This window comes from Nyctereutes procyonoides, unplaced genomic scaffold (assembly GCF_905146905.1).
Source record: "Nyctereutes procyonoides isolate TBG_1078 unplaced genomic scaffold, NYPRO_anot_genome, whole genome shotgun sequence".
NCBI lineage: Eukaryota > Metazoa > Chordata > Mammalia > Carnivora > Canidae > Nyctereutes > Nyctereutes procyonoides.
The window spans coordinates 5627605-5646835 of NW_026575126.1; the positions used below are offsets into that span (position 1 = coordinate 5627605).

The 19231-nt window shown below is 37.6% G+C and overlaps 1 protein-coding gene across 1 annotated transcript in view; it reads left to right on the plus strand.

Moving 5' to 3' along the window:
• TNNI3K (TNNI3 interacting kinase) overlaps window positions 1–19231 on the plus strand; it is a 289215-nt gene that overhangs the window by 68528 nt on the left and 201456 nt on the right. The window contains 1 exon segment of the mRNA XM_055341198.1: window positions 18347–18445. Coding sequence (XP_055197173.1) covers window positions 18347–18445 — 99 coding nt within the window.

The following is a 19231-nucleotide window of genomic DNA, read 5'->3' on the forward strand; positions in this document are numbered from 1 at the left end:
GGGAGCAAGAGAGAGACACTGAGACACCGAGAGACACAGGGGAACCCACAAGGAGAACATTTCCTCAACGCCATCCGCTGGGAAAGAGACAGGCTGACTTTCGTGAGCTCTTGGAGCCAGAAGGGCTTGAAGCCTGGATTCGAAAGGTCAGTGGGCTTGGCTGCCCTGCTCCTGGAGACCCCAGGGGCACACGGCATGGAAACAGCCACCTGAAGAGTGCCTGTATGCAGCACACTGGGGAGAGGGTGTACCCCTCCGAGAGGCAGAGCTGCAGGAGCACACAGGCCTCCTGGTGCCCTGTCGCCCCACCGCTCAGCAGAAACACGGATGCATCAGCAGGAGGCAGCGCTGGACCACAGCAGGCCGCCACCGTGCTTCCAGCGAAGCCCATTCTGGGGAGACTGTCTTTGGAGGTGAAGCTGGCCTCAAGCTCAGCGCGTGAGACCCTCCCCCAGCGGACCGATCAGGCCCCTGCCCACATCATGTCCCTAAAGCCTGGAGGCTGAGAAGTCAGCCAGCTTGGCCGGGACAGACCCGCAGGGCACTGCCCTGCTCCTGGGAAGGAGAGGCCAGCTGGCCGGGGACAGGCGGCCTGGCAATGGCGACCTGGAAGAGGCCTGGGACACACCTGGGAGAGAGGATTTGTTCTTCTCAGAGAAGCAGAGGCTCTGGGAGACCGCTCTCCGGGGCAAAGGCAGTGGCTGGCGCTCTTTCCCCTCCTTGCCCTCAGCATCAGCACAGAGCCACCAGGGGCCGTGCCCCTTTCTCAGTCAGGCCTGCCTCAGTCCCAGTGGGACAAGGCCCTTGCCCGGAAGACCAGCCCAAACCCCAGCACAGACCGTGTCCCCGGACTAGAGAGTTCTGCAGGGCTGCAGCTGTGGTGCCAGGAGCATCAGGTCCCATTGCACAAGTAGGCCCCATCTCACAAGCAGCGTCAGGTCCCATCTAGTCCAAACTCACCACGTTGGGGCCAGGGACCAAAGGCTGTCCACGGCGGGCAGGGGAGCCTCTGCCCATGACCGGCCTGAGGGCTGGAGCAGCCAACCGCAGCAGCAGCAGCGTGCGGGTGGCACACACCAGGGATGCTTGCTCGGGTGCCAGGCCCCCAGCACTACATGCCTTCCTCTTCATAAAGCCATTTCTTGCAAAGTGGGAAACAAACAGACTTTTTTTCCTGCACCCAGAAGAAGGCAGAGACTTAGACAAAATGCCAAGACAGAGGAGCTCGTGCCAAATGAAAGAACAAAATCAAGTCATAGCCAGAGATCTAAGTGAGAGAGAGAGAGAGAAGCAACATGCCCGATGAAGCATTTAAAGCAACAATCCTAAGGATACTCTCTGGGATTAAGAAAAGAATGGAGGACTTCAGGGAAGCGCTTACCACAGAGATAAAAGAGTTAAAAAAAATCAGAAATGAAAAAATACAATAACTGAGATGGGAGATAGGGTTGATGTAATGAACATGAGGATGGAAGAAGCAGATCTCTCCGCAGACACTTGGCAAGCCAGAGGGAGTGCTGGGATCTGCTCAACGTGCTGAATGGGAAGGAAATTCTGATTGCAGGTGGTAAGATTTCATTGTTTTTGATGGTTGAGTAATATTCCATTGTCTGTGTATACCACATCTTCTGCATCCATTCATCTGCTGATGGACATCTGGGCTCTTCCGTGGCTTAGCTGTGGTGGACTTTGCTGCGGTGCAGCTGCCACTTCTGATCACTATGTTTGTATCCTTCGGGTGAACGTCTAGAGGTGCAGTTACTGGCTGGTACCGTAGCTCAATTTTTCACTTTCTGAGGAACCTCCGTACCGTTCTCCAGACCAATGTGGAAATTCAGAAAAAAACAGGACCATGGGGGTAGGGGTGGGGGGAAATAAAATAAGACAAAAACAGATAAGGAGACAAACCACAAGAGACTTCACCATAGGAAACAAACTGAAGGCTGCTGGAAGGGAGGTGGGTGGGCGATGGGATAATTGGCTGATGGGCATTAAAGACGGCACCTGACGGAACGAGCTCTAGGTGTTATATGCAACTGGTGAATCACTAAACTCTCCATCTAATAATAGCTATATGTTAATTAATTGAATTTAAATTAAAGAAAAAAAAATAATGGGAAAAACCTGCAACTCAGAAGACTCTATCCAGGAAGGGCACCATTCAGAATTGAAGGAGAGATCAAGAGTTTTCCAAACAAAGCACTAAAGGAGTCTGTGACTACTAAGCCAGATCTTATTAATTACTGTTGTCAAATGGTGTTCTTATGAGATGTTATTTCCCATTCTGTTCTTTTTTGGATGGTAATTATTACATAGAAGGCCATCTTTTTTTTTTCTGTTATCTAATTAAGTTTTTTTTCTCTATACACACACACACATACAAGTAAAGAGAGGAAGAAGTAATAATAGTAGCTGTGATAGTAATAACAATTACCTTTAGTGCTGTGAATGAAGTGGTTTACATATATTAACTCTGAATCCTTTTTTTTTTTAATTTATTTATGATAGTCACACAGAGAGAGAGAGAGAGGCAGAGACATAGGCAGAGGGAGAAGCAGGCTCCATGCACCGGGAGCCCGACGTGGGATTCGATCCCGGGTCTCCAGGATCGCGCCCTGGGCCAAAGGCAGGAACTAAACCGCTGCGCCACCCAGGGATCCCTAACTCTGAATCCTTAAAATAAACCTCCGAAATATCTAGTTCACGAATGAAAGGTTGAGACAGAGAGTTTTCTAGAGAAAGGAAATTGTATGTGTACAAGCTTCCTGACTATAGGAAATATACTGAGGAGACAGTAAAAGACTGTGTGTCTGGAACTAAGAGAGACCGAGGGGATGTGGTGGAAAAGGAAGAGACCAGAGAAAAAGATTAGGGGCCAGGTAACCAAAGGACTTATTTATCGTGTGACAGCATATTCCTGATGCCTCTGCAAAGTCCTGATCTATACCTGATGGCCTGGTGCAATTAAATGAACTTCTTTTTACTAAAAATTTCCCTAGGTTGGATGGTTAAACTGAGTAAGAAGTTCTGTCTCCTAAGAGTAATGAGAGGCCATTAAGAAGGGCTAATGTGACCCGATGTCCATTATGAGAAAATAACTTTGGTTGAAATGTGAAACAAACTAAAGTAGAAGACTTTATGCAGGGAGCCGTATTAGGAGGTAATAATCCGTAATGACTGCCTGATTGTGGGTGGTATTAGTAAAGATGGAGACGAAAACAGGGCTGCGAAATATTGAGAGAGTAAAATCAAGTGATTTGGATAATGGGTTAGATATGGGGGGGGGGATTTAGGAGGAGACGGTATGAGCAAAAACTTCTACATTTCTGGTGTCGACAACCTTCAGTTCATTATGATGTGGAACAATGGAAGACGATCGTGTGTAGATGCATGCAGAATGGAAAGTGAAAGGTTGAGGATCAATAAATGCCAAGTTTTAAAATGTTCATTTCAAAATAAATAAATAAATAATGAAATGTTTATTTCATGGTAAATTATCAAATACGGTCTTCAGTCCGTGAGTAGTAGTCTGTTTGGATCTGCCACGGTGTTTATCTCTCCACTCACCGATGGACATTGACATTTTTTTTCCAGGTTTTAGTGATTATAAGGAAAACTACAATGACATGATTGGACATATGCTTTCATTTATCTTGGGCAAATATCTAAGAGTTGAACGACCATATCATCTGATAGGTTAATGTATGACTTTTTAAGAAATTTAAAGAAATCTGTTTCAAAGCATTTAAACTTTGACAAACTGTTGAGCTAGTTTACATTCCTATCAGCAGCGTATGAGAGTTCCGATTTCCCCATATCCCCACCGACCCTTAGAATATTCAGTCTTTTTTTTTTTAATTTTAACCATTCTAGTAGGTGTGCAATGGTATTTTATTGTGCTTTTAATTTATATGCCCCTAGTGGCAAGTAAGTTAAGACTGTTTCCACTGCTTATCTGACACTTATTTTGGTGTAGTTTTCTTTTCTCTTATATTAAGGCTTTATTGAGTTTCTTGCATCTCTGGGTTTGTGGTTTTTCATTACCTTTGGAAGATTTTCTGCGATTATTTCTTTTTTTTTTTTCTGTCTCCCCTCCAGTCACATACACATTTAGTATGCTGTTTAGTGCTCTTCATAACCTCAGTGATACTCTTTTCATTTTTCTTACATTCTCTTTTTTCTTTGTATTTCATTTTATGCAGTTTCTATTGTGATATCTTCAAGTCTAGTAATCTTTTTCTCTGTAATGTCTTATATGCTTCTAAGCCCATCTAGTGCATTTTTATCTCACATATTATAATTTTCATCTCTAAGAAATTTAATTTTGGTCATTTTTATATCTTTCATGGCCTCTACTTAGCTTTATATGGAAGTTATATGGAATAGTTTCAATAACTATTTTATTGTTCTTGTTTGAACATTCTAACATTTTATCAATTTGGGGACAGTTTTGATTGATTATTGTTTCTTTTCATTATAAGTCATATTTTCCTGCCTCTTGACATTTCTGTTAATTTCTTTTTTTTAAAGATTTTTTAATTTATTCATTTGACAGAGAAACAAACAGAGAGAGTACAATCAGGGGTAGAGGCAGAGGGAGAAGCAGGATCCCTGATGAGCTGGGACCCTGATGTGGTGCTTAATCCCAGGACCCAATGATCATGACCTGAGCTCAAGAAAGAGGCTTAACCATCTGAGCCACCCAGGCACCCCTCCTGTTAATTTCTGAATGGATTCCAGGTATTATGAATTTTATGTTGTTAGGTGGCAGATATTTTTTTAACTTCTACATATAGTCATTAAGGCAACATTTCCAATTCTACTGGGACACAGTTTGGTTCTTTTAGGCCTCACTTTTAAAATTGTGGGACCAGAACAGTGCTCGATGTAAGGCTAATAACCAACTTCTGAGGGAAGTCTCAGAGTATTTTACCCAGCGTACTATGAATTATGAGGTTTTCTAGTGTGGGTGGTAGGAATAAGCATTATCCCTGGACTTGTGTGAACACAGAATTATTACCACTAATCTTTGTTAGTTCTTTCCTTGGTCAGTAGTAGTTTCCTCACGTGCACATACTGATCAAAGCTCAGCTTAATCCTCAAGGAGGATTCTCTGCATATCTTCGCAGCTCTCTTTGTGTAGCTCTCTTGTTTCAGGTACTCTGTTTTATGAAGTCTGGCCACCTTGGCTTCTCCAGACCAGTCTCTGTTATTCCATATTGGATGTAAGAAGAAGTCTCCAAGTAACTTTTTTTAAATGCAGATTTCTAGTAGCAGCAATTTGGGGGAGATTATCTGTAATAATTTTTTATGAGCCTCAATATGACTCTAAAGCTATCAGGATATTTAATGACTTGTCTTGATAATTAGTTCAATGAGCCTAGAGGTGTAAAGAGATTTCATGAAGCAAGTAAACTTTGATCTAGATTTTAAGAAATAGTAGAATCTGCAAGCATGTGTTCTGTGCTAGGTACTGTTAGATCATCAAATATGTTTGAAAGATGAATGAATGAATGGTTTCATATTCTCTTTTCTGCTTAGCAAACTTCTAGTTCAAGTCCCGAGTCTACATTTCTCCTCTATAACTTTCCCTCTTTCCCAGACTGAGGTTATAACTTGTACCTTCTTTTTTTTTTGTTATGATACCCCACACATTATCTCCACTAAATCCATAATAATCTTATATCATAATTACTTCATTTTGGTTCTTCTACTAACCTTTATATTGCTTTTGAGCAATTAATTCATCTTTGGCCCCCAGAACCCAGCACAGTGCCTAGAACACCTAGATATTTAAAAATATTTGTTGATTTGAACTGTTGCTCTTCTTTTAATACTCACAAGTAAACGGTAATGTAGAAGTCAGTTCTGACCTGGCTGTTTTCACTGATGAACAATTATATTAGCTAACTATCGTTATGCAAAAAGTCCCAGAGCTTTGTGGCTTAACACGATAAACATTTATTATTTTGCAGCTTCTGTTCAGGAATTTCAGGCCCCCTTAGCTGGGTCCCCTGATTTAGAGTCTTTCACAAGGTGTCAAGTGGGACTGTAGTTATCGCAAGGACCAAGGGAGAGAATCCCTCCCTTTCGTGCTCACTCATGTCGATGTTGGCAAGCTTAGATCCTCTCTGGCTGTTGGCCAGAGACATCAGTGTCTTGCCATGTGACCCCGTCCATAAGAAAGCTCGTAGTAAGACATCAATCTGACTGCCACCAGAGAGAGTGATGGAGAAATCTAGAGTAGGCAAATGAAATAAAGTCACAGTCTTTTTGTAACGTAATGTTGGACGTGACATTCCATAACTTTTGCTATAATCTTTTTATGAGAAATGAGTCATTAGGTCAAGCCTACACTCAAGGGAATTACTTAACATCATGTATAGCCAATGCCCCTTATATTTTCTCCAAAGTAATAACAAATATATACAGAAATGGATTCATAGAGGGATTATGTGTTCTGTATGAAAGATATGGATTCTATTAACCCAGGAAATTTGGCATGATGCCAAACTCATGTTCTTTTGCCCAGTTTTCTTCTGGAAGCACAGGATCTAGCAAGTAGATGCGATGGCAATTTTATTCTCCAAAAACTAGCAGCTCTCTTTTGTGGAACAATGACTTCCAGTATGCATTCTCTGGATGTCTAAGGTTACAGTAGTCGTATAGGGAGAGAAGGAAGAGTGCTAGGGTCATGCCCCTTACCACTAGGTGCCATCCAACCCAATTCTATCATGTTACTTATGCTGAATTCTGAGTTCATAAATAAACATTTAAAAAATACTGTTTGAAATGTCTGAAAAATTAATATCCTATAGCAATGGATTCTGGCTATAGCAGTATAGTATACTGTACTGGTTAGGCCTATTGACTCTGGAACCAGCTGCCCTGGGTCTGTTTTATCCAGGTCCTGCCATTAGTTACCCATGTGATGGGTTTTAGAAAAGTCTGGGTGTGAGTCACATCCAGGGTTATTTCTTGGCCCTTTCTGTATCTGAAGCCAAAACTACTTGGGCAAATTTGATACTGTGCTTCTTTTTATTTTCATTGTAGGTATCTATTATTAGCCACCCAGCATTTATCTTAGTTTAATATAACCAATGGAATGGTTGATGCATTTACCATCATTACACCTACTGTTTTTGTCCTGATAATAAGTCTTAGACTAGATGATGTGTGTTCTTTGTTTTAATAAACTCCTTCTCTAGAAGGAAAATTATCTATAATTGATTTCTATACCTGTCAATGCTTGGTGTTTCATAATCAGTTAAGATATTTTTACAACTGTGGGTTTACCTTTTTCATTGTGTCACTTATTCTAAGCTGTTGTAGACCAACATTTTCAATTCTATTGTTAAATAAAGACCCTATAGGTTGCAATTAATTACCCATATCTGCTGTTCTAATATGCATTAAGGTAGTGTCTTACAGTTTTCTAATAGTGAGTTTTCTGGATTAATTAATGAGGAAGCTCACAAAGAGTAGCACTAAATATTTTATGTATTGTGCTCATAACCGGGCTAACCCTTGAGCTTGAGACTTAACTGCTGATGTTGTCCTCTTTCTTTTTTTTTAATATTTTGTTTATTTATTCATCAGAGACACAGAGAGAGAAGCAGAGACACAGACAGAGGGAGAAGCAAGCTCCATGTAGGGGGCCCGACTGGGGACTTGATCCCGGGTCCCCAGGATCACGCCCTGGGCTGAAGGCGGCGCTAAACCACCTAGTCACCCAGGCTGCCCCGGTCCTCTTTGTTTTTAAATTTCAGCTGCTGGAAATTAATCATTGATATAATTTTTTAGGAGGATTCTTATTACTTAATCTTGTCTAAGGGCCAAAATCTTTATGTGTTTCTTCCTATATTCTATTAGTTGGCTACAATTCACCTTCAAAGTGTATTTAAGACATTGATTTTTCAAAGGGCACCTGGGTGGCACAGTTGGTTAAGCACTGGAACTCTTGGTTTAAGCTCATCATGATCTAGGGTCATGATCTCAAAGTTGTGATCTCAGTGTCATGATCTCAGGGTCATGAGATAGAGCCTCACCTCGGGCTCTGGACAGAGTCTGCTTAGAGATTCTCTCTCCCTCTGACCCTCCTCACCCCTCTCTCAAATAAATAAATAAATCTTAAGAAAAAAAAAAAGAAGTTGGTTTTCAAGTGGAGGAAAATCACTTGTTTTCAAAATGCATTGGCAGAGGAGCCAAAGGTGGAGGAATAGGTGACTTGGGCTGGAGAAGAAAAATCATGAGAAAACTGGTTGTCAGGTGCTACTTGCCCTCTGTGGTTCTGATGTCCAGGCTGTGTGCAGTGTGGGGAGGAATGTTAGTGAGAGGAAGCCTAACTGGTACTACAATTTTCAAGTCTCCACAATCAGAATATAGTGAAAAATGTTAGGCCTTTGGCAAGCTCCATAAGTAAATCTCATAAGAAAGAAAAAAAATGTGGCTTTTGAAATGCATGGAACATGATATATTCATAACATAGTAAATGTTGAAAAGCCTGTTTTCTCAGCCAGGGATTTTAAAATAAGACCCTCACATAAGGAAATGTTGCAAAAAAAAAGTATATCTATAAGGAGGAAAATAGCATAGCACAATGATGGTTAGCTGGAAGACTTAGAAAATGTTGTCCCGCTTTTCTTAAAACTATCTCTTCCACGGACTTCCTTAATAAGCATTCCTTTGTTATCTTTTTCTTTCTTAGATGACTTTTTCTTTTGCTGGCTCCCTTTCTTATCACTTTTTAGCAGTAAATATTCCATAAATATCTCCTCTTCTCTTACGGAAATGATGTTATCTCCTGGCTTCAATTATTACTTTCATAAAATGATACACACCACTTGTATCTCCAGCCTTGACCTGCTTTTCATTACTCTTCTTCATTCATCAGCTTTTCTTATGTTCTCATCATTTCCTGAGAAGTGATGCATTTATATAATTGATTAATTCTTTATACATATATAAATATATATGGTAATATATCCTTCAACTCTATTTCTGCAACTTAAGAATATGGAGCTTCCCTTTAATTTCTTTGATAATATTATCTTGTGGAATCATTTTCTAAGTAATTTTCAGACCAAATTTAATTTTAACCTGAGATAATAAGAGAAAGATCACATAAGAGAACCTCATTTCTGTGACAGCCTGAAGAAACTATTTTCCAATAAGTTTTTGTACTCAAATATTTAATTAGAGGTATGTCAGGTAAAAAAAAAAAGTCATTACAAAAATATTCAGTGAATGTTATAAGTGAAAAACTCTGTGACTACATGATAGAGAGTTCTCACCTAACATTTGTAGTGGATGTCAAGAAGTGAGTATATATTTAAAATTAGAAGATTTTACAGAAAATAGAGCATTAAGTCAAAAGAAGTACTTATTAAATCTAAAAAAATGCTACTCTCTGAAATGTTTTCTAAGCAAGACAAGCTTCAATTCAAATGGATAAGCAATTATTGGTATATTTAATTAGCATAGTTTTTGTAGTTGCTTCAAAATTTGAGAATTATGTTCACATATTGATTGAAGGATTGGCCTCAATCAAAACAGCTTGTGGTGTTGGATAAGAGCACAGTGAATTGCCAAGGGGAGTTGGAAGAAACTGGCTATTCCAAGTGATTAATCTGAGAGACAGAAACGGTAGGTAATGTTCTTACTTCCTAACTTCACAAAATAGACAAAAGTTTTATTTTCAAGTTCATCTCCCCTCAGAGGCTTCCTCTTTTAAAGTCATCCTTTTTTAAGAGTTTCCCATCATCTCTCACTGTGCTCAGTCCTCTCAATGCCAAGTTGTATGATTCTATCATCTTAATTATCTCTGAAACCCATTCTTCATTTCCAAGCCACTACTACCACCTCAGCTCATTTTATCCTTAGCTCTCTCTTTTTAAGTTATTGTAGGACCTTGGTAACTGATCACCCTGCTTGCAGTCTTGTTCCTTCTTCTTCTTCTTTTTTTTTTTTTTTTGTTCCTTCTTCAATCCATTTGCTATACTATTACTAGAAGGGTATTTTAAGATGGAAATCAGAATATACTTTACAACTATTTAAAATCTTTGGTGATTTCCTATAACGAAAAAAATTAAGAAAAATTCTAAACTTCCTTCCATAGTATATAACTCTTTAAGAACCCTAACAAACAACTCCTACTTAGAATAAATTTTACTTCATTTGTCTTCCAGTCAACTCCAAACAATTACATAGCCAGGATTATTCTTCCTGGTATACTGGATATATGACTATGTTTGGAAATCTTTGAAGAATAACATCTACTAAGAGCTATATCTTCTGCAAGCCTGTATAAAATGGCAAGGAATTGCTAACTGGCCACAAAAAAATAACACAAATAAGAAGAAAAACAGCATGGGAAAGTATGGTGCTTTGGACTTCCACAGATCTGAATTTAAACTTAGATGCTTTTCTTTACAAGCTGTATAATTAGGATCTCCAGTATTCTTATTTTTAAGATGAGGCTATTAATAAAATTCCATGAGATTGCTATAAAGCAATACCTGAAACAGATATTCTCATTTAGCTCATAGATATCCTCAAAGTACACATTAAAAAAATATTAGTTTCCAGGGCAGCCAGTTCCTGGCTCAGCAGTTTAGTGCCGCCTTCAGCCCAGGGTGTGATCCTAGAGACCTGGGATCGAGTCCCACATTGGGTTCCCAGCATGGACCCTGCTTCTCCTTCTGCCTGTGTCTCTCTGCCTCACTCTCTGTGCCTCTCATGAATAAATAAATGAAATCTTAAAAAAAATATATTAGTTCCCTTTGCTTTCTAATGCTTAATTGACATTAATAAAAATCAAAGTATAAATTTTAAAAAGATCAACGTGGAGGACTCTACCATCCCAGGGAAATAGAATAGAAATACATAACAGGATCAACAGTTGCCGAAGGAGGTAGATCTTGTGTTAGAGGAAGTCTGGGAAAAGCATATGCAACTGGAGAGACGTGGGGGTGTATGTGTGTGTGTGAGAGAGAGAGAGAGACAGAGAGAGAGAGAGAGAGAGAGAGAGAGAGAGAGAGAGAGAAGTAGTAGTAGTAGTAGTAGTTGTTGTAGTAGCAGCAGCAGCAATAGTAGTAGCAGTAGTAGATGGAATAAACCAGAGAATGTATACTACAAAATAGCAGATAGCTGCCATTTATTGAATACTTACTGTTTTGTACCAAGTATTGTGCTAAGTGCTTTGCATGTATTAATTTATTTTTTGCATGTATTAATTTAATACAAAGGAATTAGAGCAGACAAAGGAGATCAAGAAGAAACACAAGGAAATGCCTGTCAGTGAGGAAAAAAGCAACACTTAAGAAGCACTTAAGAGATGAACAGAAAAAAGAAAAAAAGAGAGATGAACAGAAAGAGTCACCTCCAGAGAGGAATAATAATAATAAGTTGGCAGAGAGGTTGGAAGCAAAAACAAAGGCTGCAACGTCAATCAGCCTAAGGGAGGATAGCATCTTAGGGAGCAGATAAATAGTAAAATAAGGAAAAAAACTAAAAAAAAAAAATCTGTTGGGATGGGCAGTCAGGAGGCGTTTGATGTCATTTTCCACAGAGAATTTACTAAAGTGTGGGACCTGAAGCCAGGGTGTAGTGGGCTGAAGAATGAATAAAAGGTGAGGTAATGTAGACAAAAGGTAAACTATTTTAAAGGAAGATTGTCCATCAAGTTTAGGAGAGAGGGCAGTGGTTTAAGGGGACACAATTAAGAACTGGTTTTTGAACGTTAGCAGTGGAAATAACTGGAAAATATCAAATCTAAATTAACTTGCATGTAACATGTTTGGGATCATTTTGAATTCACAAGGCATAAACTTCAACAATATTTTTCTCTATTGTAAAGAATGCTGCTATAAACATAGGGGTTCATGTGTCCTTTTGAATTAGTGTTCTTGCATTTTTGGGTAAATATTCAATAGTGTAATTACTAGATCGTAGGGTAGTTCTATTTTTAACTTTTTGAGGAAACTTCCTACTGTTTTCCACAGTGGCTGTACCAGTTTGCATTCCCACCAACAGTGCAGGACATGGATGGAGCTTGAGTGTTATGTTAAGCAAAATGAATCAGTCAGAGAAAGACAAATACCATATGATTTCTCTCATATGTGGAATTTAAGAAACAAAACAAATGAGCAAAGGGAAAGAGAGAGACAGAGAAACCAAGAAACAGTCTCTTCACTAAAGAGAACAAACTAATGGTTACCAAAGGGGAGGGTGGGTGGCTGGGTTAAGTAGGTGATGGGGATTAAGGAGTGCACTTGTGTGATGAGCACCAAGTAATGTACAGAATAGTGGAATCACTATATTGTACACCTGAAGCTAAGATAACACTGTACGTTAACTGAGATTAAAATAAAAACTTAAAAGCTTTTTAAGTAAGAAGAACCTAAAAATAAAAAATAAATTACTTTCCTCTAAAGTGTCACTACTATGGATTTTCCAATTAACAGAAGTGGGTGTTATCCTAGTCGTCTCAAGGTTCTGCTCTCTGTAAGTCTCAGTAACAAAGAGTAGAGAAAGGCATACTGCAGGGGAAAATTGTGGCTTTAAAGCATTAGTATAAGTAGATATTTGAGGAAGATGAACAAAGTCATAGAAAATGAGGTATCACTTAAAGCAAAGAAAATCTTAATTTAAAAGTGTAGGTATTTATTGAACATCTACTATGTGGAAGACACTATATCTAATTTTGACAATTTCAACTGATATTGATTGCCATTTTATTCCTTTTGGAATTTACTTTATTCTACTTGTCTCCCATGGGACATTTAGTTCCTCTTTATACAGCCTTTTATTTTTTTTCCTTCATTGCTATCAATAACTTTCATAAAACGAAGTATAGAAGGAATGCTAAATGGGACCAGGGCAGATAAGGTAAAGTCATACTGTAGGAGAAGCATTTGGGAAGGAAGAACAATAAGGGCCTTTGCTCTTATAGACACTACTTTTAGAATCTCTGGAATTTTAAATGATAAGTTCTGACTATTTTAATTATGATTAAATTCCAGTGAAAAATTATTTTCCCTGGACTTCGTACACCTCACTGAGACATGTTTAGAACATGAAGGAAAAAAAGTTAAAATTTTATATAACAGTAGTTTTACATAACAGTGATAATCAATGGAAAAATTAAGTTGTGAAAATACATACTGTAAGTATTCAGGGAAAGAAATTATCAATATGGTAAAGTATTTGTAGAAATTTCTTGTGAAGAACATAGGCTTGACCTTGAGACTTGGTTATATGACAGGTGGAGAAAGAAAAGGGACAGTTTCTAAGAAGAGAAGCAGAATATACAAATAAGTATTTAAATTACAACCTGAAAATTGAAGAGGCTCCACTTTGCCCTTTTGTGAGTCAATTGGTAAATAAAAATACCTGTATAGTGTAATATATGATAGTAATTTCTACTATCAAAATAAGGAACTCTGATCCATTTTCTGTGCTTATAAAACAACTACTTGGGAAGTGGGAAGCACTTTTTGGTGCTTATTCTTCAGTCAGTAAGAGGTACCTAGTTACCAGACCATATTTGAACATCATTCCTTCAATCATAATAATACTGACATATATGTCAGTTATATAAATCTAAGTATAATACAGTTTGCTTCCTTAAAAAGCTTAAAGATTATAAAGATATCCTTTCTGTGGTAACACTTTTTTCTACTTAACAATTTCACTAGTAGTTTTGTTATTGTTTTTGAGGAAAAATATAAAAACTATGTATTTCATCAAAAAACCTTATGACAACAGATTTTATGCCCTGCAAAAATCTTAATGAAATTTATATATATATATAAATATATATTTTATATATATATAAAACTCTAATCACAGTTCCTTACAGATGCTGGGGTTGCTAAAGGTTAATATAAAATAAGCAATCAATAAATGTTTGTTGAATTGAATTATTTAAAATTTCTGTCATATAATTGGGTCCTAATTGTTAATGTTTAAATTCCCTTATAACTGATGGTGTGTGTGTAATTTTTACTAGAAATACAGTCCGATTCAATTATCTGGATGCCTATCATATACTAAGCATAGTTTAGGCTGTGACTTTATGGGGCTTCATGTAGTAAAAAGAATGTAAAATTGCTTTACCAACTTTCTCAGGTTCTGGAGAAGGAAAGCATGGATAAAATGATCTGATAGATATATGTTCCAGCCTAAATGTTAATACAAGAGTATTTGTCTTAGCCATATGACCGTCATATTTTTACATTGCAATATGTTATATTCCCATAAGATTACTAAGAGATGGGATCCCTGGGTGGCGCAGCGGTTTGGCGCCTGCCTTTGGCCCAGGGCGCGATCCTGGAGACCCGGGATCGAATCCCACGTCGGGCTCCCGGTGCATGGAGCCTGCTTCTCCCTCTGCCTGTGTCTCTGCCTCTCTCTCTCTCTGTGTGACTATCATAAATAAATAAAAATTAAAAAAAAAAACATTGTTTAAAAAAAAAGATTACTAAGAGATATGCTCTCCATAATCTCTCCAAGTCATAAAAATCAGTAAATGCATTCTACTCATATGACATTATTCAGATAATTCCAACATGCATTGCTCTCAATGGTTAAATATTTCCTTGAATTTTAAAACAAACTAAATAAAGCTTACCATTCGATAATGACTCTGTGTGGTTTCATTAAGACTTACATTTTGACAGTTTCTCAGAAGGCCAACACTTCATAATTAACGAATGTTCATCCAAAAGATTGACCTTCTGAATGACTGGATAAGTGCAAATTTAGGAGGAAAAAGTTTGCTTTGAACCATTTATTGAAGCCTAAGGGCCGTTATCTTTTAGAATGAAAGTAAGTTCTGGAACCATGCCTAAGAAATTGGCTCTATATGTTAACATTTGAGAGTTTCTATTACAATAAAAATGCATGCTGTCTACTTTATTCTATGCTATATTTAAAATAAGAGAAACTGTAAAAAGCTTCATATACTTGATCGTTTGTGACCTTCTATAAAGGTTCCTAAGATTGAACTCCCAGGCATGTGAAGCTGAAGATACCAAGTGCTTTATATAAATGACTCTGGTATTCATGTCCAAGCTGAATCTACAGAGCTTCTACTGAGAGAATGTTTCCTCTTGTCTGCGCTTGAGTCATTTAGTTCATTTACTTAAAGGTTAGTGTTAATGAGATGAAGGTCACACAAGGGCCTAATGGAAAATGTTTGAAGTCAAAGGGATCTAGCTTTGAATTCCAGTTCTACCTTTACTAGCTATAGGACCTCAAAAAAGTTATCTAGACTTCCTGAGGCTCAGTTTCTTCACCTTTAAAATGGAAGAGTAGCACCAATCTTTCTGTGTTTTGGGATGAGACAGGACACTGCAGTTACCATTTATGCAGGGTCTGAGACATAAAATGCCCTCAATAAATGTTAATGGTATTTTTAAATTTTTATTAGGAAAACAGCTCACTGTATACATTATTTATTCTATGGATTGTTAATTAGCAATACCCAAATATCAGCAAAAGTATTGTTCTGGAAGTGTACAGAAGCGCCCCCCTCTCTCTCTCAATATATATATATATATATATATATACATATTATATATATATATAATATGTAAATATATACATACTTGTATATATTTATTTGTATTTATATTTAATATATTTTCTATATATTTTAATATATATATATTTTAAAGATTGATTGATTTGTGAGAAAGGGACAGAGAGCACGCACAGAGGGGAGAGGCAGAAGGAGAAGGACAGAGACGCTCTCAAGGAGACTCCCTGACTGTGGATCCCGACCTAGGGCTTGCTTGATCTCAGAACCCTGAGGTCATCACCTGAGCTGAAATCAAGAGTCAAACGCTTAACAGACTGAACCACCCAGGTGCCCCAACCTCTGTTTATATTTTTGAAACTGCCAGAAATTTTAGATATCCTAACAAGAATTCCTTATCTTTTTCAATCACTAGATTTTACTCCTGAAGCTAATATTACACTATTATGTTAACTAATTTGAATTTAAAGAAATTCTTGGAGAAAAATTTTTAAAAATTAAAAATAATTTTAAAGAACTTAAAAAAATCTAATGTGTATCTTTGACAGAAAGAACATATCCAGCTGCTTTTGATCAACCTGATGAAAATTCACATTCCTTTGATCTTATAAATGACCTTTTTGGGTAGCTAGAAAATGTAATTGAGCAAAGCAGTAGTTATGCCCAAATTAATTGAAAAGTCTATAATATTAAACTCAGTCATTCTGCTATCTATAGAATTAAGTCACTGATTGTATTTTATCTTCTGATTTTTGTTCAGTATTAATCATCAAAACCATCAAAAACATAATCTTGACTATTTTTCCCTGTTGTATGTAGAGTTTCTTTGGTAAGAATTTCAAATATCCTGGAACTATAGATGTTGCTTTGTTAGTAGAAGTTTTTTCTCAAAACCACCAAAACTCAGCTTTATTTTCATTCCAATATCAAAAGTGTCTTTAGCTTTAACTCAGAACTATATTCACAAGCTCTAAACAGCCCCCTATTTTACTTCTGCCCATGGATAATGCAAATATTTATTTAGAACAGTGATTTCATTGGGAAAACAGTAAAGAAAAAAATATGAGTCAAATGACTTTATCCAAAATACTAAAATTTGGTATTTCTTACTAATTTTTGTTTCAAAATGGAAGACATTTTCCTGGTAATACAAATCGTGCTAAAAAATATGAAACAGAAAAATGTGAAGTTCCCTTGAAACCTCATGTCATAAAGCTATTTCCTATTAATGTTTTAGTATATTTCATTCTATCCTTTAAGTCATAACTATACATAATATGTATGTAAGAATACATGTGATTATTTAACTTAAAGGTATTTAATGGACTCCTTTCCAAGTTAATACAAAAGTGATAGTTTTGAGAACTTATTTAATATTATTTCCACAAAGAACATTCCATTTTTTTCTTTACTATAATAATGTTTCAATAAACATTTGTACTTAAGAAAAAAGAAGCCCGTGTCTTTTTTGTCTGACAATCACTTCTAAGTTGATTGAATAAATTGAGAATAAGCATGTGAAACAACACAGTTTTAGCTCATACATACTCAATAAATTGTGTGTTGATGCATGAATAAATGGATGATTGAATGAATAAACTACTTAAAACCATGGAGCACTCAGAAACAAAGCTTGAGGCAAGAGATTAAAGATTCACTTCTGTGCTGACACTGACTTGCTCCAGGACTTTGAGACATTTCCTCTCATTTTCAATTTCTTTGTCTTTAATGGGGGTTTGATTTGTCATGTCTGTCCATGATCCCTCTCCAGTTCTGAAGGGCTATGATTCAAACAGGAAAGGAAACTTGACTGAGGAGGCAGTCTTTTTATTGGAATAGAAGAGGTGTTGGAATGTAAGTCCTTTGAGCTTTTGATCCCATCTTCTTGTTTTCTCTCCAAGCCTAACAGACTTTTGAAAATTTTCCTAAATGTATATTATTTGAGCACATGAAGAATAGACAGCACGTTAAAATCCACAATTAAAATGACCATATCTGAAGGAAATGTCTCCAATCAATTTTCCAGAGAAGTGAGACATATAAATAGGTCATTGGGAGGAGAAGAGATTTGAAGGTTAGCAGATTTGTGACCAATCTATAATTTTCAATGAAGACAGTTGGCCAACAGCTCCTTGTGTCTTTCACTTGCTCGTTCATTCACTCATCCATTCATTCATTCCAAATGCTTCTGGAATGAATACTATTTGCATAGCAACAGGTCAGGGCAGGATCATAAAGATGAACCTGATGTACTTTATCCTTCACGGATTGTGCTCTAGTACGGATGAAAAGGCATGTATATAATTCCTTAAATGTTCTATATGGCATGAAAGGAAGTTGTATGAGATTTAGGAGAAAGACAATTTCAGTAAGTGGGTTGGCCATATAGGGAGGAAAATCAAAGATAATCTTGGAGGAGAAGATATTCAGCTTGGCTGTAAATATCTGTAGATTGGGAAGAACATAATTCCTAGCTGAGGAAATGATGTGAACAAAGACTCAAATGAGCGGGAAATGGAGTGCAGTTTTACCAAATAATGGAGTTTACGAAAGAGAATAACGGAAAATGCATTCAAAAAGGATGCCTTCAAGTCAAGAAGACATTGGAAAGCCACACCAAGGGGTTCAGTCTTCATTTTCGAGACAAAACAAGCCATTAGAGGTTTCAGAGAGGGAGACAGAAGAAAACTTTTGTTTCAGGATGGCGACTTCTGAAGTAGCGCTGTGCATAGCGGGTGTAAAACGAATTTTGATGGGCAGATGCCCTAAGTCAAGGTCTTCACTGAGCTTTCTCCGTCTTTCCAGGCTGCTGATGTCCTGCTGCAACACGGAGCTAATGTCAATGTTCAGGATGCAGTTTTTTTCACTCCGCTGCACATTGCAGCATACTATGGACATGAACAGGTAAGCCTGATGGTAGGATCTCCAAAAGCTGGGGGACAGTTCCAGGCTTGCTGAGCTCTCTGTCCTAGCCTCAAAGACAGAATATTTAAGATACCCTTTGAATTATTTTTGCCATATTCTCATCAGCTCCACCCTTGAGGAATTTATAATTCATAGAAGTACTACATCTGCCAACTTACCCATTTTTACTATCTTAGGACCCAAGAGGGGCAGTAGAGTCACTGTACAATCCCAGGAATCTGTCAGTCTGAATTTTAAAAATTCCCGAATTTTTGACCATGTATAGGTTATATCATCTCCCCGATTTTCAGTTTCTTCATCTGCAAAATAGACAAAACAGTACCTACCTCATAGGGTTGCTGATATGATGAGATATTAATCTAAAAGTGTTTGGCAAATGCTGGATAATATCACTACAGTGATGCTGGCACAGTAACAATAAAACGAATTATAACCGCCATCCCAGCAGGTGAAACAATGTCTTTCAGAAACTTGGTTTCTTCTTTTTTTACTGTCTTGGGATGTAATAGGATGAAGGTATGTTTCATGTTTTATTTTTCGGAACCTGTGTATGCCCTAAAAGAGACTTTGCCGATGTGATCAAGTGAAGGATCTCGAGTTGGAGAGATTATCCTAGAATTATCTGGGGGGACCTGAGGTAATCACAGGGGTCCTTACAATAGGGAGCAGGAAACAGACGTGACAGGAGAGGCAAGAAGTTAAAGTGATACGAGAAGGGGTCATAAGCTAAGGAATGCCGGCAACCTAGGGAAGCTGAAAAAGCAA